The sequence below is a fragment of the Sinocyclocheilus grahami genome, unplaced genomic scaffold (genome assembly GCF_001515645.1).
Source record: "Sinocyclocheilus grahami isolate Dianchi unplaced genomic scaffold, SAMN03320097.WGS_v1.1 scaffold134.1, whole genome shotgun sequence".
Classification (NCBI taxonomy): Eukaryota; Metazoa; Chordata; class Actinopteri; order Cypriniformes; family Cyprinidae; genus Sinocyclocheilus; species Sinocyclocheilus grahami.
In genome coordinates this window covers 1,115,175-1,140,347 of record NW_015505313.1, presented here as the reverse complement: position 1 = coordinate 1,140,347, position 25,173 = coordinate 1,115,175, and the positions used below count along the sequence as shown (strand labels likewise).

At 37.4% G+C, this 25,173-nt stretch overlaps 1 protein-coding gene and 1 long non-coding RNA gene across 3 annotated transcripts in view; both read left to right on the top strand.

Annotated features, from left to right (window-relative positions):
- The first annotated feature begins 1,970 nt into the window (after positions 1-1,970).
- Positions 1,971-5,938, top strand: LOC107590894 (uncharacterized). Its single transcript, XR_001609837.1, has 2 exons — positions 1,971-4,481; positions 5,791-5,938. It is a non-coding gene; the product is annotated as an uncharacterized lncRNA (long non-coding RNA).
- A 15,328-nt stretch (positions 5,939-21,266) lies between these two features.
- The window catches only part of LOC107590893 (peptide methionine sulfoxide reductase MsrA 1-like), a 40,846-nt gene continuing 36,939 nt past the window's right edge, over positions 21,267-25,173 (top strand). For both annotated transcript variants that reach the window (XM_016279837.1, XM_016279838.1), the window contains exon 1: positions 21,267-21,569. In XM_016279837.1, the coding sequence (XP_016135323.1) occupies positions 21,341-21,569 (229 nt within the window). In that variant the 5' untranslated portion in view covers positions 21,267-21,340. The remainder of the gene's footprint in view (positions 21,570-25,173) is intronic.

The following is a 25,173-nucleotide window of genomic DNA, read 5'->3' as shown; positions in this document are numbered from 1 at the left end:
TTCAGGAATGTCCTGAGTTTTTTTTCTGTTCTTGTTTTGTTTTGTTTTGTTTTGTTTTTTATTGTGTTGGTAATAGAGGGTGTTTGGCAGGGGACGATAAACGGAGAAGCCGATTTGTTGAGTTAAGGCTTTTGCTCATTGGATCAGTTTTATAGTGTACAAAAGGGGGCTGTGTTTGAGAGTTGTCAGCTTATTTTCCATTTACTTTTTCTTCTGCAAGTTAAAGAAATTATTGCTATGGGCTGCTCTCCTCCCGTCATTTTTATTTTTTTTCGTTCTCGTCTTTCTCTTCCGTTTCTTAAGTCTGAATTGAGGTGGGCCTTGCACCCTCTCTTTCTCATAATCAGTTCATTAAAAATAAATGTGGTATACTCGGCAGAACTTGTGTGTTGCATTTTCCCCTTGTTTGACTAAATACTTCATGCACTAACCTGTGTCCCAAACTGCCTGGTCCCCCCTCCACCCAGCACCCACACTCCTCTCCTACACTAGCTGCCTGCACACTTCACCCCTTCTTCTACTTTGTTCATGTTGGTGCATTAAAACGACTCCTGCAAAACTGCTGGTATTTAGCAGTGTCAGAATAAAGATGCTGCACAAAGCTTCAAGTGTGTTTGCTTTCTGAAGAAGTGAATTCACTGTAAGACCAACAATTTGGTTGGTCTGTTCTTATTGGTACTTTGAGGGTTTGTTTTACCTGTATCCATGGCGGTGTGTTTAATTGTCACAAACACAATATGCCTTTTCTTGTGAGGAAGCCATCTTGAGTGTTAATCCACCTTAATGGTGAATCAGTAGTTGGGTTAAGTACTTATTTCACTCATAAGTATTTCAATGAAATCATTAATTACCCCATGAAACTTAATGTTTGAGTCAGGTCAAAGAAAAAAATGCTATGGCCTCTGGATATGTGACTTCTCACAAGCTGAAATTAGTTTTCTGGTTCTCTGGATTGACCAGCTTTTCTTACAGTGAGTCACCTTGGTTTACATGAAACGGTTTCATTATTTAAAACGCTAAAATTAGATTTTTTAAAAAAAAAAATTTATCTGCGTTATTTTCTTGTTTACTTCTCAGAAGCACTTACTTAATCAGCCTCTCGGTGGCGCTGTTTCCACATCTATCCTGATTGTGGATACAAGGTTTTGCCTTGAGTGTGTAAACAATGCTTGTATGTGTTAGGAAATCGCCAAAATTCCTGCATAATCATCGTTTGAAAATATAATAACTTTACATTTATCAAAGTTGTATGTCAGTATCCTAAAATCACAACGGGCTGCCTTCAATACTCTTCGACAGAAGGACAGATTTAATCCTAAAATGGCGGCACTATGTTGATATGAACATGTTTGTTCAACAGGGGGCGATAAAACTTCATTTTTTCGCCTCCCAAAACTGATGTAAACGACCCGTTTGATTGAATGAAAAGAATAAGGACTCGCCTTTATGACACTGATTGATTTAATTAGATTTTTTTTAAACGATGTACTTTTTATTCCGTTAATTTGTGACTGTTTCGCAACAAAAGATAAATCCAAATTAAGTATAGCTATAACCCTTTAAAGGCTTAGCTCACTCAAAAAAGAAAACCGTCTTCATTTTCCCACCCTTGTGTTATTCCAAAACTATACGACGTTCTTTGTTCTGTGAAACAAAAATATATATTTTGAGAAATGTCTCACACTTTTTTTTAATTCCACAGAAGAAAGAAAATCATACAGTTTTGGGTGAGTAAATGAACATACAGTTTTCTTTTGGCTGAACAATACCTTTAAAAATCCTATTTTAAAACAATTGACAATATATTCACTTGCTCAGAACAGATATGTGGGGTTAATCTTACATAGTGTGGTAAAGAAAGAGGCAAAATATGTTTTTAGTATAAAATCATTTTCTTTTTTTTCTTCAGAGTCATAAAGAATATTGCGATGGCCTACACACTAATAAAAGAATCAAACATGGCTCGCACAGTGAAAATTGTGACCACCCTTGTTTATTTCAGTATGCACAACATTAAGCCTTTCACTTTATTTTATGAGGTAAAATGAACAGAGGCATTTAACATGGAGTATATGCAATTTTACATTTTACTATCCAACGGTTTTGAGCTTGGGTAATATGTCAGGCCACTGTGTCAGCGAGGTCACAGCCATCAATCAATTAAACCTTTTAATTGATGACTGCAGCAGAGCTCTGCCTCCTTAAGTGCTAAGACCAAGTATTTGCAAGAAGCCTTATATGTTCCTGAATCAGTTCTTGTTTTATGTATGTGTATGGCCATAGTGTGTATGTATTTGTCTATTTTAGAGCATAAGAGATATTAACCTGTGTGTGTGGTGTTGATATTAAGGGTGTTTTTTACATATGAGGGGGAAATAAGATGCAGCACATGGCTCAACCTCCCGTCTGTCTATATCATGCCGCCTGAGGGGCCCTTCTCTGACCTCGGCCTCTCTCTCCCCAGGGACCCCAAAACCTCTCAGGATCCCTAGACAACATGAAGGTGGGGAGGGGAACGGCACGTGTCTCTGAGACCATTGATACGGTGTGTTTAAGACAGATGTAGTCTAGTCTGTCCATGTGTCTTCTACTCTGAAAATAGAGCAAACCAAATAGTGCACATGCCTGCTGATGTTATGATTTACTTTTTTGCTGTTAAAACTGTAGGGTGCCTTAGAAGAAAACCAGATCCTCATAAAATTGCTTGGGGAAATTCTTATTAAACCATTCCACTTTAGCATGAAAAAGACTAATATATAGGTTTATCTTGCCTATTTTAAGATCAATCGCTATAACAGTGCAGGCCACAGGGAAGTCTGCAGCGATTTTCAGGCTTTTAGATCATATCCGTGTGGCCACTGATATCAGGCTGCAGCTGAATAACGAAGATGCAGGCCTGAAAACAATCAGTCTCGGGTTTAAGAGCAATAGATGTTGAGAATTTCCGATTTAGGTTGTTCTTGTACCCCAGACAGTATTATCGCTTTTTATCCTGCTGCCGTTGCTGTCCGGATTGTGTGCGGGGTGAGGGGCTCCGTTTATCAGTGTGTTGACAGTCGAGCAGCCGCGTGCGTTCAGCGTATTATCAAGAGCGCGCGCGTGTATTTTTGCCATTAGTAACGCCTGGCCATGTCTGCAAAAGATACAATTTACATAATAAAATCATTTCTGTACTACACCGAGGGACCGATTTATTTCAAACGAATATGTATATATGGAGGTCGAAAGAAAATATGAAAGGGTCCATTTAAATGTCCTTTCAATTGCATAAAATGTGTTTAACACAAGTTAAAAATAAAACAGATAAACAGCACGAATGAAAAAAACATTTTAAACAAAGAAATACAATCTGAATTTAAGCTCATTTATTATGTAGCCTACTTATGCAAAATCTTGCGCATTTAATGATGTCTAATTTTCTAGGTTTAAATGATCCATCTCTTTATAAGCATTGGCTATTTGTATATTTATTTATATAACAAAGAAATCATCCAAATTAATTTTATTCAAAACGTTCATTAATTGTAATTTGCTCTTAATTTTTTTAATAATGTTAAGATGTTTTCCATTTGCTGAACCTTACGCATATTTGTCATATCTGTGTTTTTTTCTCTCTCTCTAGAAGATTTTTGAAAGACTATAAACCTAAATAAAAATGTAAAAAAACACCAAAAAATCTTTACAAAATAAATTCACATTATTTGTTAATATGTTTTTCCAGAGACAGAATATTAGACACACTGAAATTTTAGGCTTTTTGTTGAAACGTTTTAATTCAAGTGCTTCTCATTTTATAATAATCCATTATTCTTTAATACAAAGTAACATTATTTTACGTCTAATTTATTTTACTTATTCGTGATCGTTATGGGTTTGGGGAATGCAAGAGTGTAACACGTACAAGGTAACGTTCTTCTCAATCACACTGCAATTTTAAAATATTTTTTAATCATGCAAAAATGCTATGCTGTTGTGCAAAATTGTCCTTCGTAGTGATTGCCTAGTCGATCTCGATTTGAAGTCGACATAAGGACAAATGTGCAAAAGCGTGGACAAGTGTGGAAAAAATAAATACGTCTCAAAGGTTTGTAAATTGCACGACCAAAAATACTCTGTGTAAATGTATATAAGCTTAAAATGCAACACCAGCAACGTCATATGCAGTCTGAATGACTGTCAGAGTGATTAATATTTGCTTTTATTGTCTTCACAGTTGTGTGTTCCGTCGACGGAAATCTAGCCTGAGGGGCAGCGCCTCATCCTAGACCCTGTTTGCCTTTCTTTTGTGAGTAAAATTCATCATTAGTCATAAATAAATACGTAAACTTTGACCCCTCTAACATCTGCGCCACGTGCCTAGAGCAGATAGGTGATTTATTACTGCCAGTTTGAAGGAACATGATTTGAATGGCAGGAGCATGACATTGGGCCTTATGTGTTGGTGTTTGTGCTGTTCTCCTGTTTAAAATGGGCAGTAGCAGGTTGTAACAAACCTTAATAATACCCTACTTAAGATTTTCTTAACTTAAGTGGTTTGTTGCAACGGGCCCCTGATCTTACTCTGAATTCACTGCGTCACAGGTTTGGGCAATGCTGTCAGAAATGACCGAATTGTGAAATATAGTATTTTTTTTTTAAATCTGCACAAATTTTATGGGTGCTATTTAAAGCCCTTAATCCCGTACTCACTACACTGCGTTTGCATATTACACTCCATTGCTTGTAATGATGGCTTGTGTTGTGAAATCTAGGTCATAACGCAACCTTTGCATTTTTCGCCTCCAAGCTTTTTGCAGAGCATTGCCACTAAATATAATCTCATGGTTCGGGAGAGATACAGCCATGCCTTTCGTAAATCATTATATGCATATTAGGCCCATGTTCATATATTTTTGTTTGATGTAATGAATATCTGATGATCTACTTAAGTGTTTGCCATGTATAAAGGGATTAACTGGTTGCATGATATCAGGTAGGGGTTGGTAGTGTGATGGTGCAGTGTATTATTTTATTGTGCACATATGATGTCTAGTATGAAACCATAGTGACCGTACTAAACGTGACTTTGTCCCGTCGATCGGTCGCTCAGGTGAGTGCTGCTGTTGGCTTCTCTCTTGGCATTCACCGCGTGCCTTAATTGTATTGAAATTAAATCAAGGTCCACTGTGAACACAAAGAGCAAAAACCCAAGTTTCCGAACGTCGTCCACTTTGTCTTTTCCTACAAACTCTCTCCGTTCCTCTTCATCCCTGCAGCCTGGTCTGTTCTCACGGCTAACGGTTCAATCGTGCGCTTCAGTTTCTCTGCCGGTTCTGTATTTGGTCCCTATGCAGTCTGCACATCGTGTTCTTGTCCTTCAGTACAATACCACATTTCCGTACTCATCTAAAATCCCTTTCTTCTCACCTGTCCTCCTCCTTCTGCATCTGATGTGGGCTTCGCTGGTGTTAGTGCAGTCCAAACAAGAAGTCCTAATCTTGCACAATCACACACACACACACACACACACTCACGGACACTTACAAATGCACTATCGCACATCTTTCCGAGGATTCTCCCTGTGCCTGCAGGATTTAAATAGAATAATTCCCCTCTTCGATCGGCCTAGATGTGTGTTAAGGACAAAACATACATGACAATGCAACACAGTGTTTCTCATGGTCATATTTTACACACATATACACAAAAAGATCCCTTTCAAAAACATTCAGACCTCCACAATTTTAGCTGCACTCTGTACTGAATACATGTCCTGAGAAATTACAAGATAGAGAAAATGGGCAGTAGCAGGTTGTAACAAACCTTAATAATACCCTACTTAAGATTTTCTTAACTTAAGTGGTTTGTTGCAACGGGCCCCTGATCTTACTCTGAATTCACTGCGTCACAGGTTTGGGCAATGCTGTCAGAAATGACCGAATTGTGAAATATAGTATTTTTTTTTTAAATCTGCACAAATTTTATGGGTGCTATTTAAAGCCCTTAATCCCGTACTCACTACACTGCGTTTGCATATTACACTCCATTGCTTGTAATGATGGCTTGTGTTGTGAAATCTAGGTCATAACGCAACCTTTGCATTTTTCGCCTCCAAGCTTTTTGCAGAGCATTGCCACTAAATATAATCTCATGGTTCGGGAGAGATACAGCCATGCCTTTCGTAAATCATTATATGCATATTAGGCCCATGTTCATATATTTTTGTTTGATGTAATGAATATCTGATGATCTACTTAAGTGTTTGCCATGTATAAAGGGATTAACTGGTTGCATGATATCAGGTAGGGGTTGGTAGTGTGATGGTGCAGTGTATTATTTTATTGTGCACATATGATGTCTAGTATGAAACCATAGTGACCGTACTAAACGTGACTTTGTCCCGTCGATCGGTCGCTCAGGTGAGTGCTGCTGTTGGCTTCTCTCTTGGCATTCACCGCGTGCCTTAATTGTATTGAAATTAAATCAAGGTCCACTGTGAACACAAAGAGCAAAAACCCAAGTTTCCGAACGTCGTCCACTTTGTCTTTTCCTACAAACTCTCTCCGTTCCTCTTCATCCCTGCAGCCTGGTCTGTTCTCACGGCTAACGGTTCAATCGTGCGCTTCAGTTTCTCTGCCGGTTCTGTATTTGGTCCCTATGCAGTCTGCACATCGTGTTCTTGTCCTTCAGTACAATACCACATTTCCGTACTCATCTAAAATCCCTTTCTTCTCACCTGTCCTCCTCCTTCTGCATCTGATGTGGGCTTCGCTGGTGTTAGTGCAGTCCAAACAAGAAGTCCTAATCTTGCACAATCACACACACACACACACACACACTCACGGACACTTACAAATGCACTATCGCACATCTTTCCGAGGATTCTCCCTGTGCCTGCAGGATTTAAATAGAATAATTCCCCTCTTCGATCGGCCTAGATGTGTGTTAAGGACAAAACATACATGACAATGCAACACAGTGTTTCTCATGGTCATATTTTACACACATATACACAAAAAGATCCCTTTCAAAAACATTCAGACCTCCACAATTTTAGCTGCACTCTGTACTGAATACATGTCCTGAGAAATTACAAGAGAGAGAGAGGAGATAGAGAGATAAAGAGGATCTACCTTTTGTTGTACCCATTCTGCAAGAAGCCCTGGCACCTGCCTTCTGTTTCATTCCAGCAGACCTTTTCCCTCTCTCGGCCAAACAAAGAGGACCAGCAAAGCTGTGCGTGAGGGATGAGCGAAGATGCAAAGCTATGCACTGCTCTCCCCCTCGTCCATTCAGCACGTCTACCGCCATGATGAGACGGCTGCCAGCATCACAATGTAAAGCTAGCGCTTCCCTATGACAGTCTGTTCTCTCCCTCTCTCCCCCCACCTCTCTCTCTGTCTTTTATTTCTCTCACTCTCTCTCAGCATACGCACACCTATACGGCAAGTAAAAACAAGTACGGTTAAAATCATCACATAAAATGAGTTGAAGCTGACGATGACAGTTGAAATAAATGCATAAGTTACAGAGAACATGTACATGTATTTAGGAAAATAATAATAATAATATTCCAAAACACATTAGTTACAGCCACAAGCATCAGATCACATACATCAATTACCCAGAAGCACGAAGCACTGTCTATTTCTTCAAAACTACTGACATTAAGCAGCAAATTATCTTTAGCTTCGTTCTTTTTTCCTCGCATTCTCGCTCGAGCGGAGAAAACAGAAGTGTATATCCCGGTTTTTCCCCATTCTCTTAGTTCCGTCAGTTCTCGCTATTCTCCATCCAAGGGTGAACAGGGGGTCCTGCCGAAGCTATCTACCCCAGCTGAGGCTCCTTTTCCTGGGGGCTGAAGTGTGGGATTGCAAGGGGACATGTTCTGGGGGTGGGGTGAAGGGGGTTTAGGGGAGAGGTAGGCAGGTAGGAAGGTTTTCACGCATGCAGGAAGGGAAAAACAGGTGCTGGGATGCTGCAGCCGCTTAAAAACCAAAACAACAACAACAACAACAAAAAAAGAGGAGTATTCTCCCCTGTGAGAAAATCAGCCTGAGAAAATCCAGCAGTGCGCGTCACAAAAAAAATGTAAAAAATAAAATAAAATGAAAAGCTGAGAATGCGCATATACATATATAAACACATCATATATGTATACATATCCAGAGGAAGAGGGAAGGAGCAGGTATGCAAGGGATGAGCAGTTCACACACACGGACACACACACACACTGCGCTGCGCACACGCTCGGGCTACAATTTATGCTCTCCGTTTGACACCACCCCCACCTCCCTGGGCACATACATACGCGCTCACACACGCTCACACACACACACACGTGCGTGTAACGTCCCAGCTGATCGTGGTAGAGAGATTAGATTGTGGGGACAGCTGGCAGGGATTACACACGCAGGGGGTTGACTGAGCAGGGGAGGGGAGACCCTCTCTGACCAAGATGTATACACACACACACAATAAATTGCACATAAATGCAGGAAGAAAGTGTGCAGCATCACGTTTACCTAGAAATACACTGATATCACATAAATGGCTACTATATTTGGAAATAAGGTAAACACACACTCATAAACTGAATGCAGCTGAGCACGCATCTTGACGTTGAGGGTTAATGTATGGTAATAAATACTGACTGCTAGGGGGTGGCGGGGTGACACAGTTGACCTTTGACCCTGAACCACTCCATCGTTTCAGGGTGATCAGCTGATTGCAAAAGGGGGGCCTTGGGGAGGCAACCCAATATGCTCCTCTGACACGCACGCACACGCTGAGACGATACATCATGCATGATATAACACGAGCCGCTACTTCACTAATGCGCAATATCATTGCGAATCAGCGAGACGGGAGCTTCAAATGCAAAATAAATTTTCATTTTAAATCGTTTTTTCTTCGTTCGTCTGCATCACACTTGATGGTGTTAAATCTGGAAGCGTTTCAAAGCGTGAAACCCCAGTGAACTAGCTGTACAGAAGAGATCAATACTGTTTAGTCTTGGATTTTGAACAGCGTTTGAACTATATCTGACATTTAAATCAATTCTATGCTTCAGCATTTTCTGCTGCGGAGGACTGGAAGAACATTCTGTTCTTTGAAAAAATATCATTTAAAAATGTTATGCAAAGTATGCATGGCTATGTAATAAACATTTTGACTTTTTCATGAATAGAAATAATGTGTGTTAATGTCATTCAAATATTTCATATATATGGAGTATTATAATTATTTTAAATATATTCATATAAATGTATGCATTTTTTATAATTATAAATTAATTAAGCACCACCACACAATATTTTTTAATGGAGCTAAAACGTAAAAGGGAATATTGTGGGCGAGTAAACATCTACAACTGTCTTTAAAACGGCGTGTTTGTGTGTAGCACGCTGAAAATGTCTCCTTGCTCTATTTATGTCTTTGTCAATGTGTGTACAGTATATTCCTGCATGGGATCATTATTGTATATTATTGCATTTTATGTGTGTGTACGCCCCAGGCAAATCAAACAGAAATGAAGTGTATGTAAATGGAGATTAGGGCCAGTGTGTGTGTGTTTGTGTGTGTGTGTCAGCACTAGCATAGCCTGCATTCCTCCTAGCAATAGCGTCCTCTGAGTGCACTTTAATCTGTAATCTGACAGATTAGCAAATAGGAGCGTTTGAGCTGGATTATCGCCTCATTACAAATGACGAGCATCCCAGGACCTGCTCCTTGTGTGTGTGTGTGTGTGTGTGTGTGTGTTGGCATATTCTGTATGAATTATGTCTGTGTGGTTGCGTGCTTTTGTGTGGTAAGAGCTTAATTTAAATACACTTCCATGATAGTGTGGGTGTTTCTTTAAAAGTGACATTCATCGCGTTTTGTTCACATTGTAAATGGTTAAACAAACACTACAGTTTTTCTGAACAGAATTCATCACATTTAAAATATATATTTTTTAATATTTTTTCTGTCCTATATGTAAAAAGGACCCATTTTCAGGCTTCATTAATTTTTTCAAGATTAATTTTTTTTAAATCCCAGAGTTCATATCATGTATGTCAGCATCAGATTAAAATTTCCATCAAAAAATAAATAAACAGAAACAAAGCAGCCAGATGTTCTGTTGAAGCGGTCAGTCTTTGCGCTGCATCATTTTAAAGAGGTCACATAACAGATGGGTAGCGAAAACGTCCTCACTGACGAGCCGAAATGGGACATTTACAAGATTACAAAGACTAAAGCTAAATGAGTTTAAAACCTAAACATGTAGTATTTAAGGGTGAAAGATCATTATTTTAAACTAATGCAAGCCACAGCGTACAAGTGGGAAAAAGCAGAGCGGTGCACAGTTGCACATTAAGATGTGTGTTGTGTTTTTTGTACTTTTGTGTCCTCCTGCTTTAAAGGTATATGGGTATAATGCTGAGTTGGCCATTATATGTGTGTCTCAGGAGTGTGTGTTTGCCTATGGGCTATGCACAGATGTGTATGTGAGCGAGCACTGATGCGTGTGTGTCTGTGCAGAATGCTTGGTAGGTCGTTTGGTAAATCCGGCAGCATGTGCTATTGTGTTCGCCGCTGCACTAACATGCATGCACACATATATAAAAGCATAAAATGCACAGACAAATGCAACAAAAAATACAATTTGTTGTTAAATCAACACATTAAAGGGATAGTTCACCTGAAAATGAAAATCTTGCTGCCATTTATTCACCCTCATTTTGTTTCAAACCTGTATGCCTTTCATTCTTCTTTGGAACACAAAAGAAGATATTTTAAAGATTGTTGCAACTGTTTTTCAAAAGGCATTTTTCTAAATATCTGCAAACATAAGAACAGTTTGTTGTTAAATCAACACATAGGCAACAATTTAAAGGGATAGATCACCTAAAAATAAAACTCCTGGCATCAATTATTCACCATCATGTTATTCCAAACATGTATGACATTCGTTCTTCTGCAAACCACAAAAGAAGATATTTTGAAGAATGTAGCAACTGTTTTTCGAAAGGCATTTTTCAAAATATCTGCAACAAAAAATACAATTTGTTGTTAACAATGTAATGGGATAGCTCAGCTAAAAACTTACAATTCTGTCACAATTTATTAACCCTCATTTTGTTCCAAACCAGTATGACTTTTGTTCTTCTGTGGAGCACAAAAGAAAATATTGTCAAAAGGCATTTGTTTTTTTAAATATCTGCAACAAAAAGCACAGTTTGTTGGTAAATCAACACATTTAAAGGGAGAGTTCACCTTCACGTTGTTCCAAATCTATATGGCATTATAACCTATTTATAACCTATAAGATATTTTTAAAAGGCATTTTACAAAAGCTCTTTCTTTATGATTCTCAGAAGAAAAAAGTCATACCTTTTTGCATTGACAGGATGGTCACAGAATTTTAATTTTTGGGTGTACTGTGCCTTTAACACAATAGCTAGTATATCACAATCCGATGATGCTCAGTTATTTCCTCTAATCATATCTGTAAAATATGATCCTGCTGGGTGAAAAAGGGACAGCACTGCAGCTTTAATTTGTCATACATGTATTTAGCACTAAAGCTCATACTAGAATAGAGTAGAGGATGTGATGCTAGTTATGGCAGTGCAGTCTCCAGTGTGCAGCTGAAAGCATGAGCGCTTCATTGTTGATGGATCGATGCCCTGCTCTCCCCCTGGGTCACTGGTGTCCTCCAGTGCCCTTAATATTAGTGGCAATTTCATTAGCTCTGACCACATCGCTCTGATAGAGAGGGTGGCGGGGGTTTTGGGTTTGCTGATTAAGTAGAAGTGCAGAATTGTTGTTTTTTCATTGAAATGACATCTAATGGTGTCCCATTTTACATTTCTTTCATACCTCAGATGATTATTCGTTCTCTTTGTAGTCGAAGCTCTGGAATACTGCATTTGGAATGGGATCTAGCGTCTTCGGATGCTTCTTGAAATAATGATGCTCCTAGACCCTACAACATGACTAATTCCAAAAAAAGGATGGGAACTTCTCTTTCTATCTCTGTTTCTCTCTCCCTCCCTTTTTTCTCAGTACGCCCCAATAGTCAGCCCAGCAACAGCACACAGAAGCTCCCAAAAGCAACCCCCCTCTCGCCGCCTCTGCATCCAGTGACCCAGTTTCCACCCCCTCTCTAAAACAAATCACTCCATGACCCACTTCTTCGTTTCGCACCATTTTAGCGTGCGCATGTGCTTCGCAAAATTATGCATCTGTCTTCGCTCTGAGGTTCAGAGGCATTTCATCTGTGCGTTTGGTTATGGAAAAATACTGCTGGCAGTATAAAATCCCCCACATTAATAATAAACGCACAGAGAGAGAACTGGAGATTTTTCTGCTTTCTGTATGTAACATCAGTATGTCTGATTATGTTAAGACAGTCTTTCAAGGTCAGCATTGCCTCATGACCATCTATAAACAGGATTTTTGCAATCACAATTATTTTAATCTTCCGCTTTTTTGTGGTTCGTCGTCGGATAAGTGCGTGATTTGTAATTAAAGTATGCCGTCAACGGCTGAATTCTTTTCTGATTAATGTATGTGATAATGCTCGTACTGCTTATAATAAGAACATGTCAGTGAGACTGTCAGAGGCGGCAACAGGAAGGCCAATCAATTTTGCGGCCTATTTAAGCAGAGACGAATGGTAATTTTTAATAATCAGCTACGCTCAGACGGTAGGTCACACATACAAACAAACTCAGTTTATAAGGATTATTAGGTAAACATTTGTAATATTTAATCGCAGCGCTTTTCTTTAAGGGCAGATGCATGCTGTCAGACTCTTGAGTGGAGTTGATTCAGGTTTCATTTAAATGAGCATTGGGCCACGGTCATCTTTACAAATTTTGACTCAAAGGTGCATCAATTGGAAAAACGTGCATCGTTAATTAATGCAGTGGCGTGAGTGTGTGTCCACTGCAGTAAATGAAAGGCAGTGGGTCAGATTGACCCTGAAATAATGACTGCTAACAGGATACACATAACAGCAATTAATTTTCCTTAGTTAAATTCCACCAACCCATCTCTCTTTCTTTTTATTCTGATTTTTTTGGTATGCCAGAAACAAAATATAAATTTACTGTACATCTGTCAGTAGAGATGCAGCCATATTTACTATTTACACCTTAAATATCAATATTTCATTTTATTAGCTAAATTCAAGCTGTTATTATCCCCATATTTACCCCAGACTAGTAATATTTTACCCCAATTGTAAATCTTAAATGTCTGTGCATGGATCCTAATTTCAATGCATTCATATTATAGTTTCAGACAATCAGCTGCAGTTGGATTCTGCGATTGAGGAGTGTGATTTATTTATTTGGCTTTTTATCAATAAACTGCATTCATAAAAATTTATATTTATTTAATATTTAATAAAATTATTAATAAACATTGTAATATTTATATCACATTTGGAAAATTATAATTATAAAATACACACATTTTAACACGTTATAAAATAGTTTCCACAAACATATGTGACCCTGGACCACAAAAACAGTCTTAAGTCGCTGGGGTATATTAGCATATTGTATGGTTCAAAATTGTAGGGAAGTTGTGACCTAATGGTTAGAGAGTCGGACTCGTAACCCAAAGGTTGTGAGTTTGAGTCTCAGGTCCGGCAGGGATTGTAGGTGGGGGGAGTGAATGTACAGCACTCTCTTCACCTTCAATACCACGACTGAGGTGCCCTTGAGCAAGGCACCGAACCCCCAACTGCATAAATGGCTGCCCACTGCCCACGGTGTGTGTGTGTGTGTGTGTGTGTGTGTTCACTGCTGTGTGTGTGCACTTAGGATGGGATAAATGCAGAGCACTAATTCCTAGTATGGGTCACCATACTTGGCCTCACTTCACTTTCACTTTTTTTTTAAATTATTGATTTTTCTTTAATGCCAAAAATCATTAGAATATTAAGTAAAGAATATGTTACATTAAGAAATTGTCAATTTCCTACCGTAAATATATAAAAACGTAATTTTTGATTTGTAATATGCATTGCTAAGAACTTCATTTGGACAGCTTTAAAGGTGATTTTCTCAGTATTTAGATTTTTTTGCACCCTCAAATTCTCTATTTTTTTTTTTACAAATAGTTGTATCTCGGTGAAATATTGTCCTATCCTAACAAACCATACATCAAAGAAAAGTTTAAGTATTCAGCTTTCAGATTATGTATAAATCTCAATTTCGAAAAATTGACCCTAGTGACTGGTTTTGTGGTCAAGGGTCACATATTAAGCAGCACAACTAGAGATAATAATAAGAAATGTTTTTGAGCGCCAAATCAGCATATTAGAATGATTTCTGAAGGATCATGTGACACTGAAGTCTGGACAAATGGCTAAATTTAGCTATGTCATCACAGGAATAAATTACATTTTAAAACATTAAATCAGTTATTTCAAATTGTTATAATATTTCAGGATATTATTGCCTTTTACTGTACTTTTGATCAAATAAATGCAGCCTTGCTCAGCATAAGAGATTTTTAAAACATTATACGGAATGTACATTATATACACACACACATATATGTAGTGCTTGATGTAACACAGTAGATCATATAAAAACTAAAAATTATATTGTGCATTTGGCTATATTATTTTATAAATATTGTTTATGCATTTCATGGCATCCTCACAGTACTTCCCGTTTTTTCATTGTAAATCTTGCTCAGTGAAAGCCCTATAGGAGACATTAAAAGCCTGCAGCCACAGATTTCTGCACAAGAGCGGGGAGGAAAAGGATGACTATGAGGGGGAGGGAGGGAGGCCAGTGGCACGTGTCCAGATTAAATGTAATCCCAGCACAGGATGCCAAACAAGGCTTCAGGTAAGAGAGGAGCTCCAACGGGACGAGAAATTGGAGGGGGTGGGAGGAAAGACAGGTGGCCAGGAAGACAAGAGAAGAAGGAGAGTGAGAAGGTTTGCGTGTATTTGCCCTACAATATAATGATGCCCATTGGAATGGGATTAAAGGGTGGATTCAAATGTATAATTGTTATTGCAGGTGACTGAGGAAGTATATGATTATGTGTATATGTAATATGTATTTACATTCTAAAGATTTATTTTTGGTGGTTTTGCCTTTATTATGATAGGACAGTTTAGAGCTGACAGAAAGCGAAGTGGGAGGGGGCGGGTGGGATCGGGAAAGGTCCACGAGCCAGGGTTCAAACTTGGGACGCCCGTAGCGCAAATGACGCTGTATGTTGGCGTGCTGCCCACAAGGCTATAATATATAAGGATATAAGGGTGAGATTTTTTTGTATTTTGAAAAAAGTTTCTTATGCTCACCAAGGCTACATTTATTTGATCAAAAATACAGTATTGTGAAATATTATTAAATTAAAAAAAATAAGTTTCTACTTTTTGTAAATACTTATATACAATGTAATATATTAATATATATTATTATAATATAAATGTAATTTATTTCTGTGATGGCAAAGCTGCATTTTTATTCTAATATGATTTGCTGCTCAAAAAAACATTTCATGACATTATCACCAAACAGTTACGCTGCTTGATATTTTCTGGAAACCGTGATCCTTTTTTTTTTTCCAGGATTCTTTAATAAAAATAAAGTTTAAAAGAACAGCATTTAGATGAAATAAAATATTTCAAATTTACATTGTAAAAATGTAAAAGTCATTACTGTTACTTTTGATCAATTCAATGTAACCTTGCTGAATAAAATTAGAAGGTAAGTTTCCCTGTCCACTTCCTGTAAAGTTATAAATCAGTACACACTTGTTTCGGTAACACTTTATTTTAAGGTGTCCTTGTTACAGTGTAATTATACATATAAGTACTGAGAAATATTAATTAACTACACGTACTTACTACATGGTTAGGGTTAGGATTAGGGTTTGGTTTAGGGTTACTTGCATGTAATGAATTGTTATTATAATAGTAAGTAAATGTAACGTGTAACAAGGACACCTTAAAATAAAGTGTTACCCTTGTTTCTTATGCTGTTTGAGGTGCCCTTCAGACTGACTATTCACACCATACAGTTTGGAATATCACTTAATATGGCTGAAAACCTTGTCTGCTTGATGGAGCACATTTGAGCGATGCAAACATACACAGAGAAAGAAACATACCTAGAGATGCAGAGATTGACACGTACTCTGTCGTCTCTGCATACAGGATTATGGAGTAGCTCTAATCTGACCATCCCATGTGGGGTAAGAGTGTCTTACTCAAGGCAGCTCCGGAGTAAAAACAGCAAGGGTGGAGGGGGAGGGGAGGATGATATCGGCTAACCAGTTAACGAGTTCAGCTAATCCTGAAGTGGGATTGGGTGGATGTGGCCCTGGATTGGACACAGCGGTTGCAGTGTGACCTTCACGGACACACTGATGATACATTTCTGAGTGAGTGAGGAGGGAAAGGAAAAAAGGATTTCTTTAGTGGTGACGCAGAAGTGTGATTTATTATTTTAATTAAGCATCTCACTCGAGTGAGACCAGCAAAGCCACAATTATGCTAAAACACCCAACGGTGGATTGCCTCTTTTCTTTCTCATGTTAATCAGAAAGAAATGTGTGTATGCCGTAAGCAGTCAAAGCTTAACAACACTTTCAACTGTAGCATAGATGACTTCACAAAACAAATCAATGTTTTAAACTGACTGTCAAACCCGGTGCCATAAACATCAGGCCAATCCATTCAGAAATGGCCTTAATTAATCTCTGATTAACTCATCCTGTGAATCCATTTATCACTTGCACTCACCTTTTCCCTCTTTGAATACCTACCTATTTCACCTTCTCTTTCTTGTTCTCAACCTACAGTAATCTGTCATTAACAAAATCCATAGACCTCTTGTATTTTCAGAATACGGTGATCTGAACCTTCAGCTGGTACGAGCAGCATCTGCCAAGAGCATAAATGTAAACGATCAGACGTTAATGGCCCTCTAACGGTAACAAGGAGAACGAATATAGCTGCAAATCTACCCCCGTTGTTCCTTTTGAGAGACCTCGTCTCATTCCATGAGCCATCAAACAACAGTTTTGTTGCCATTTACAGAAACACCAATTTCTCGGCATAAGAATCGCAAATATAAAACAACAGAAAGAGAGATGTCTTGATTGAATGCATAAGTTTAATGTAATCTATTTGGACAATATTCTGCACCAAAATATCTCAACTGATAATGGAAACCTACAGAGTGTTGTGTATCAGTAGCACAGTTCATCTTTGCCTGCTATCATGTCAGGGACAGAGAGTCACTGATTTTGTCTTCTTTTTGCTTTTTTCTCAGTTTAACTTAGTTAAATTAGTAAAACTGTAAATTTGTAATTTAATTAATTACATGATATGCCAGTTAATTAAGCAAATGAATCATAATGTATTGCATACTGTATATTAAAGGAATAGTTCACCCAAAAATGAACATTTGCTGGAAATGTACTCGCCCTCAGGCCAATCAAAGCTGTAGATGGGTTTGTTTCTTCATTGGAACAGATTTGGAAAAATTTAGAGGAGCATTACATCACTTGTTTACTATTGGATCCTCTGCAGTGAATGGGTGCCATCGGAATGTTATTAGTCCAAACGACTAATAAAACATCATAACTAAGTAATCCACACAACTCCAGCCCATCAATTAACATCTTGTGAAGTGAAAAGCTGCATGTTTGTAAGAAACAAATCCATCATTTACCTCTTAAGACCCGGCAAAACATTTTAGGATTTTTTTTTTATTTTTTCATGTCATTATATTGTTTAGAGCATTAAAAAAATTTTACAAAAAAAATGTTAAAAATTATATTTCATTCATGAGTTATGCTACGTCCTTGGTAGAGGACATCGGGACTCAATTTCTTTAAAAAAAAATAAAAAGACATGAATGAACATGCATAGGCAAAAACAATTGATTTTTTTTTAATCACCAATACATTTTTAGTTTTCAGGATTTTTTTTTATTTTTACCAAACTTTGTATAAAGATAATTCTCAACCATGTTATAACAGAATGATTTGATATACCATTTTTCTTCATGCAAAATGTGTGTAAAATGGCCATAAACAGGTTTTCTCATTATATATATCTATAAACTGTATCTAATTTGCATATTAATGTGTTTTTGGGGCAACATGTAATGAAAAAAGAAGTGTAATAATGGGAGTAATAATTGACAAGATTTTCATAATAATATATAATATTTCATAGGAATATTGAAATATATTTTCTTTCCCTATTCATTTGTTGTGTCTCCCAAAATGCTAATAAACATGCTATTAGTCCCGATGTCCTCATATGAGAACATGCATGAAATCAACATCCTGTTTTGTAACAGAAAGTCATATTTTGATTAGAAACCCCATAACATTTTCCTGAGATGTTGATTTATGACACACAGTTAAAAAATTAGTCAGATTTAAAGGATAATTACAAAATATGATCATATTTCCATAAGAGTGTCACTAAATTAATATCAGACATTTTTGAAGACCAAGGAGAGGGAGTGCTCATGGTGAAACATCCAAACATTTAGTATCTCTGAAAAGCCCTGAATGTGCTCTGTACAAGACATCCAGTCTTAAAACTGTGGCATGTATAGTCTCAGAGACATTCACTAAAATATAATGTCCTCATATGAGGATGCAGGTTCTCAGGAGGTTAAAATAGTCCATAATCCATAATAACGTTTCCTCCAGTAAAAAAGTAATCTCCCTGTTGTCCTCTCAAAATCCACCAACATATTTGTTTTGTAGACAGTGCTTGATCTTTGCATACAGACAAGATTCAGGCAAGATGGCTTTTTAATATTATGGATAGAGGACTTGTATTTTAGCCGAAAACAACGGTTTGAAGATGTTAACTGATGGACTGGAGTCGTGTCAATTACTTGTGGGTTAATGTGATGCTTTCATCATATCAGCTGTTTGGACTCTCATTCACTGCAGATGATCCTTTGATGAGCAAGTGATGTAATGCTAAATTTCTCCAAAATCTTTTCAAACACAACTACATCTTGGATGACCTGAGGGTACTTTTTTTTTTAGCAAATTGTCATTTTGGGGTGAACTGTTCATTTTAATATTTACAGAGAAAAGCCCATATATATTGGACTAATCCTATTATATTTGGAAAATAAAATAAAGTGTGTAAAATATAATGTTTTCAGTGCCACTGCGCTCAACAGGCAGCCCAAACGACGTAACAGCCCCCAAAGAAAAACACACTGCTCCAGTCAGGCATAGGCTGGACTAGATCGTTCGTTGCATTATGGCTAGACAATCATTTAATATCAATATATATGGCAATATAATTTTTTTCAATAACGGTGATAAGATTTTTAAACACATTTCCGATATTTCGATACACATTACCAGTGTTTCCCATACATTGATTTATTTGTGGTGTTTGACTTCGTTGAATAAACATGAGCACTGCACGTTTCAAAATCACAACACAGTGCAGGTGTTTTATATGAATGTCTTTGTAGGGAACCAACTGTCTTCAGAAAAGTTTCGATGGCATTTTCATTTTATCTGATAACGCAGCGCTGCTTTGTGTACAGCTGTTAACGGGAAACCACTGTTACTACCGCTCCAGAAGCGCCTCCTGCTGGCAGATAATGAGCCCGTCTCCAGAAACATGTTTTTGTTGTTGCACTCTTTGTTTTTGTTTTCTGCAGCAACTCTGAGCACTTTTCATATTCTTTATCCTGACTGAAGCACTTTTGTTTCAATCTATAAGAATAATCAGCTTATGTTATAGATTAAAGGTAAATATATTCATATTATTAAGGTGAGCCTGAGAGTCTTTTACATTTATTTGTGCAGTTTTTTCCCTAAAATATTATATAGTTTTATAGGAGGAGGTTTCATAGGTTTGGCAAATTCATTTTTCAGAAGTTTTAGGTACAGACATCTGTTGTGGGCATTCTTGGCAGTTTGAGGCTTTTTAAAATATTGTTCCTGTTGATATCAGAATTATGGAACTAGACGAAAACAAGGAGACAACACACTCTACAAACTATCCCTGCAGCATTTAGGCAGGCATTTCCAACTGACTCAAACAGGGCAAAACAAATCACTGTAACAAATCATGATTAAAACATTGTAAAAATCAAGAAAATTTCTCTGGCATTTCTTTCTTTTTGCTGTATTGAAAACATACCAAACCGTGAAACCACTGTATCGTATCGAACCGCACCATGAATTTTGTGAACCGTTACACCCCTAATATATATACGTATGTATATATATATATATGTACTGTATATATGTATATACATTTCACCTGTCTTAGTATTTAACCATTAGTATATCTGTTTCACAGCATCTCACAGCTTCCATGAACCAGTGATTTCCTCCTCAGGTTTTGTTTTAGCACTGCTGCTCTTGTCAGTGTGCATTTGGTAATTATATCTCATTTGCAAAGCAATTTCAAAGCCTCTCTTTCTGCCCTTAACACCTCTACAGGTGACACTAAACCTACTCCTTTTCTCAGATAAGAGGCTGCCATTTTAAAAGTGAAAATAACAAATTACAACAAAAAGCCAGATTTTTGTCTTTCTTTCATCCTTCTAGTCTGAACACGCATGGTGTAATGTATATTTGCTGTTAAAAACATGAATAATTCCTAAAATGCAATTCTTACACAATACATGTATGTATCTATCTATCTTCTTAAAATATGGTTGAAATGAACAGAGCACTGTTGAGGAGTATCTGCAATCCAAACATAGAAAAGAAAAGCCACACTCGCTGACATTACAGCTACAAATCTTAAAGTTTATAAGATTCTGTGGATCACTGGTGGTCTACATGTTAACCTTGTTTAATATTTCAGTGCAGCGAATAGATTTGACTTGAAGGGTGAAACAGCATCAGTACACATACAGTGAATTTAATGTTGGATAATGACCTGAACTGACACAATTTTAGCTTTTTCATGGCGCTATCTTAAATTAAAATGAGAATTCAACATTTAAGGAAGGAAAGCATCCTTTTTGACAGGGTTTAGAGGCGGTGCCTTTATTTTGACACTTGTCAGTGAATAAAGCTACCACTGCAATGGAAGGAAATAATGCAAGTATTTACATGCACAGAAATAGCGATACTCATGATGAATGGATTCCAGATGCTAATTTGAATGTATGCAGCCGCGCTCCTCTACGACAGCACACAGATGCTCAGTTTTGCTGTAGTGACGGGGGTGCTGGAAGCTCATTTGCATGCCGAACTGCTATCTTAATGTGGATATTTATTTTAATTTAATTTCTTACCCGCACGGGAGGCTTTTGTGGCAAAGTCACATTAACCTCCGGCTAGTTAATATTCATCTGGCGAAGTCCCCCAGCACTTGATGAATATTCATGAGGTGGGCGAGGCCGCCCCTTACTCCTCCTCCAGCTCCATGGCGCTCGCGCGGACATGTTTATTACTGCAAGCGGGAGCGCACGCGGCCATCATCCTCATCATCCTGCAGCTAGGTCTGCGAGTGACAGTCGCTCAGCTCAGTATGGCAAACAAGAGCGTTTTGACCACCAAAGAGCGCTCTCTGAAGGGCAGGGAGGAGAAAATGGTCGTGGCAGGTAAATTCCGTCTCTCGTGAAATGTCAAGGGACACTGATGTTAAAGCAGCTTGATTTAACACTCGTGCGTTTCTCATAGAATAAACTCGTATGCCACATTACATCCGGGACATCAGGACAGACGGCAACTTCCGCATTCAAACAAAAACCATGGTTACCGAAATACTGGTGTCGTGCCGAAAATTGATCGTCTGCCGAAAACAGATTGCTGTCCGCGTCCGTCCGTTTTACACTTGCCAAAAAGTGATTACAGACTACTTATTGAGTGAACTGCTATCTCTGCCTCAAAATGACTTGATTTCATTCATGGTTGTTATATTTGAGAGATTATAGCTCATTCATTCTTTTTTGCCTGTTGAAATACGTTTTGACAACAACCATGAATGAAACCAAGTCATTTTGAGGCAGAAAGAACAGTTCACTTTTTGGCAAGTGCATTTAAAACAGCATTTTATGGGTTTTATTGGCCATTTCAACAGGTAAAAAGGACTAAATGAGCTATAATCTATCAAATATAACAACCATGAATGAAATCAAGTCATTTTGAGGCAGAAAGAACAGTTCACTTTTTGGCAAGTGCATTTAAAACAGCATTTTATGGGTTTTATTGGCCATTTCAACAGGTAAAAAGGACTAAATGAGCTATAATCTATCAAATATAACAACCATGAATGAAATCAAGTCATTTTGAGGCAGAAAGAACAGTTCACTTTTTGGCAAGTGCATTTAAAACAGCATTTTATGGGTTTTATTGGCCATTTCAACAGGTAAAAAGGACTAAATGAGCTATAATCTATCAAATATAACAACCATGAATGAAATCAAGTCATTTTGAGGCAGAAAGAACAGTTCACTCAATAAGTAACGTTAGAGTCTGTAATCACTTTTTGGCAAGTGTAAAATGAAAAAAAAGTTTCGGCACAACACCGGCAAAATGACACACTTGTAAGTTACTAATATCATAATAAATGAGTATAAAATCTCATTCATACACCGTAAGAGGCTTTAAAATCTCTGTAGCTTTGTATAATTGATTTGATAAGACGAGATGGGGTACGTTTTGGGCTTTGAAACTTTCTTGTCATAACAGAACAGGTTTTTGGACAAATTTCATAAAAGCCTAGTAAACTTCTAATAATTGTCAATACTTGGGTTAGCTGAGACGTGTCACCCAATCTTATTTGATACAACTTTATAATGTTTTTAAATATAAGTTGATATAATTTGCCTGTTTCATACTAATGCCATAACGGAGTAAAAAAAACACCAAATTAACAGTAATTTAATATAAAATAAATTTAAGTATTATTATTTACATGTATTTATAATGATATAACAGGATGGGCATAACTCAAAAACTAGGCCCAGTTGGCTACTAGGCACTCTCTGCCCTTATTCCAAAAATGGTTGTTGTGTCCTCTACTTTAAATAAATAAATGTATGTAATCACCAGCAAACAACCAGGTGATTATGTGCCTTCAGATATAGCCATGACCGTTTTGCTGGCCTGGTGCATCCTGGGAGTTCTGGTGCCCTAGCAGTGTCCAGGGGCCCATCTGTGCATTATGCGCATGAAAGCTCCGCCCCCGTCACGCATTCCCGGCCCTTCTGTCGAAGCAGCTCGCTGTCACGGCATGGCGGAAGCTTCCGGGCCTCTGCATCCATGGGGGGTGGAACAGGGTTTTGGGGAGGATGATCAAACCTTACCTGCTGTTGCCATGCTGGCACAGTTTCGGCCCAGAACTGCCTGAGAAAATGTACTGATGTCATCGCCACAGTCACGCCTCTTTATTTAAATGTCTTTATTAGCAGTCTATTTAAATGTGATGTATCCAAATATGCATTTCATTAGATGTTGATGTTTTGTGCACAGCGTTTGCATGCAAATCTCTTTCAAATCTGTTTATTTTTACTTTTACTTTTTTGGTATTTTAGTATGAGAGCAGAGCAGCTTGAGGAAAGCTTGATATTAGAGCAGGACGATATGGCCAAAAGAATTATGACAATAACATTTTTTCATATCAGCTGTTATCGATAATTATCACGATAAATTTCAAATCTTTATTTCTTTCAAGCTTAAAGGCAGATTTGTAACTTTCTAAGTGGAAGTTGTAGAAACCAGACCATTAATTGTGTTTTTAAACTGCTCAGATGACAGACACTTCACTTTTTTTTTTTTTACAGTTTTCATTTTTCATTTTTCAATTTTCATTTCATTTGATTCAGAAAAATGAATTTCTTAGTTTCTGCATGTTCTAATGGGTGATATTGTTTGTGTTTGTTGACTTTGATGATTGATATTACATTTTTTTCTCTCTTAGAAATTTGACAGTAGCTTGAGTTGACAGTAGTAGTAACATCTGTAAAAATTGTAACAACCTCATTTTTTTAAATGTAATTATTCTGACTGTTTGAGTCCATTGGTCTTCCATAGTAGCATACGTGCACAGTTGCTATAGCTTAATCACACAAAACACTGCAATTATATTCCATTACTGCTTTAATACATTTAATACATGTCTACATTGATAATATAATATAATTTAATATGAATATCCCACATTTCTGCACAAATACCATGGTGCAGTTAGTGTTACTACGGTAAATCCATGGTAAATAATGGGGATTTGAAGATTTAAAAGCCTTCTGACTGTATCGTTGCGCACAGTGTTTCTGCTGTTTGTCAGCGCTGTTTCATCTGGCTTTAAACTCGTTTAAATCACAGAGTCATTTGTTGTCTCACAGCACTGTTTAGTGTTCACGTGACCAAGACTTATAAGTGAGTAAACGCATCTGCTCTAGTGAGCTTGCGCTGCAGTTTGAACTTTGAACTGAGTGGATAAATGGTCCGTGTGGTGCGGTTCAAACGAGTAGAGAGTTTCATTCCGCTTTTGTCGCATAAACATTGTATCGAACATTTATCAAATTCTTGTTATCGTTTTATCGAGGAAAATTATATTGTGAAAATTATCATTTTATCACCCAGCCATATTGTAATTAACTAACTTCATTAAATTAAATTTAAGTTAATGAATAATTTGGGTAATTTTAGTCATGTTCAGACTTGTCTGTATCATTAGCATTACTTGTGATTCAAATCCTTATTTTGGGAAATTATTTTTTCATTGGGCCTCATTCATGAAACACGAGCAGAATGATTTTTTTGTGTAAATCATTCAGAAAAAAATTCTGACGCAAATTTTCGGATTCATGAAAATGTTCGTATTTTGAAAATGTTAGTTGGTACGAAAGAAATTTACACCTGCTCCCTACCATGTGTAAATGGTGCATAAAACATTCAAACGTTCTGTATTCTTTTAGACAAACTGATGACACTGCATTTTTATGAACTATGTATTAGAATGATATTTAACGAGTTAATTTGCCCTGTCTTTTTTTAGTTTTTTACTCTTTAACTTTGGGTAAAATGCAGAGCTCGTCACTGTCCCTTTTTACACAGCCGTCCAATCACAGTGGGGGAGGGGCGGGACAAACATTACATTGACCAACCATGATCATACTTGTACAACACAACAATGGAGAAGTTAATATTGCTGGTTACTGCATTTTTATATTCAGTAATATTCTTCAAAATAAGATACTC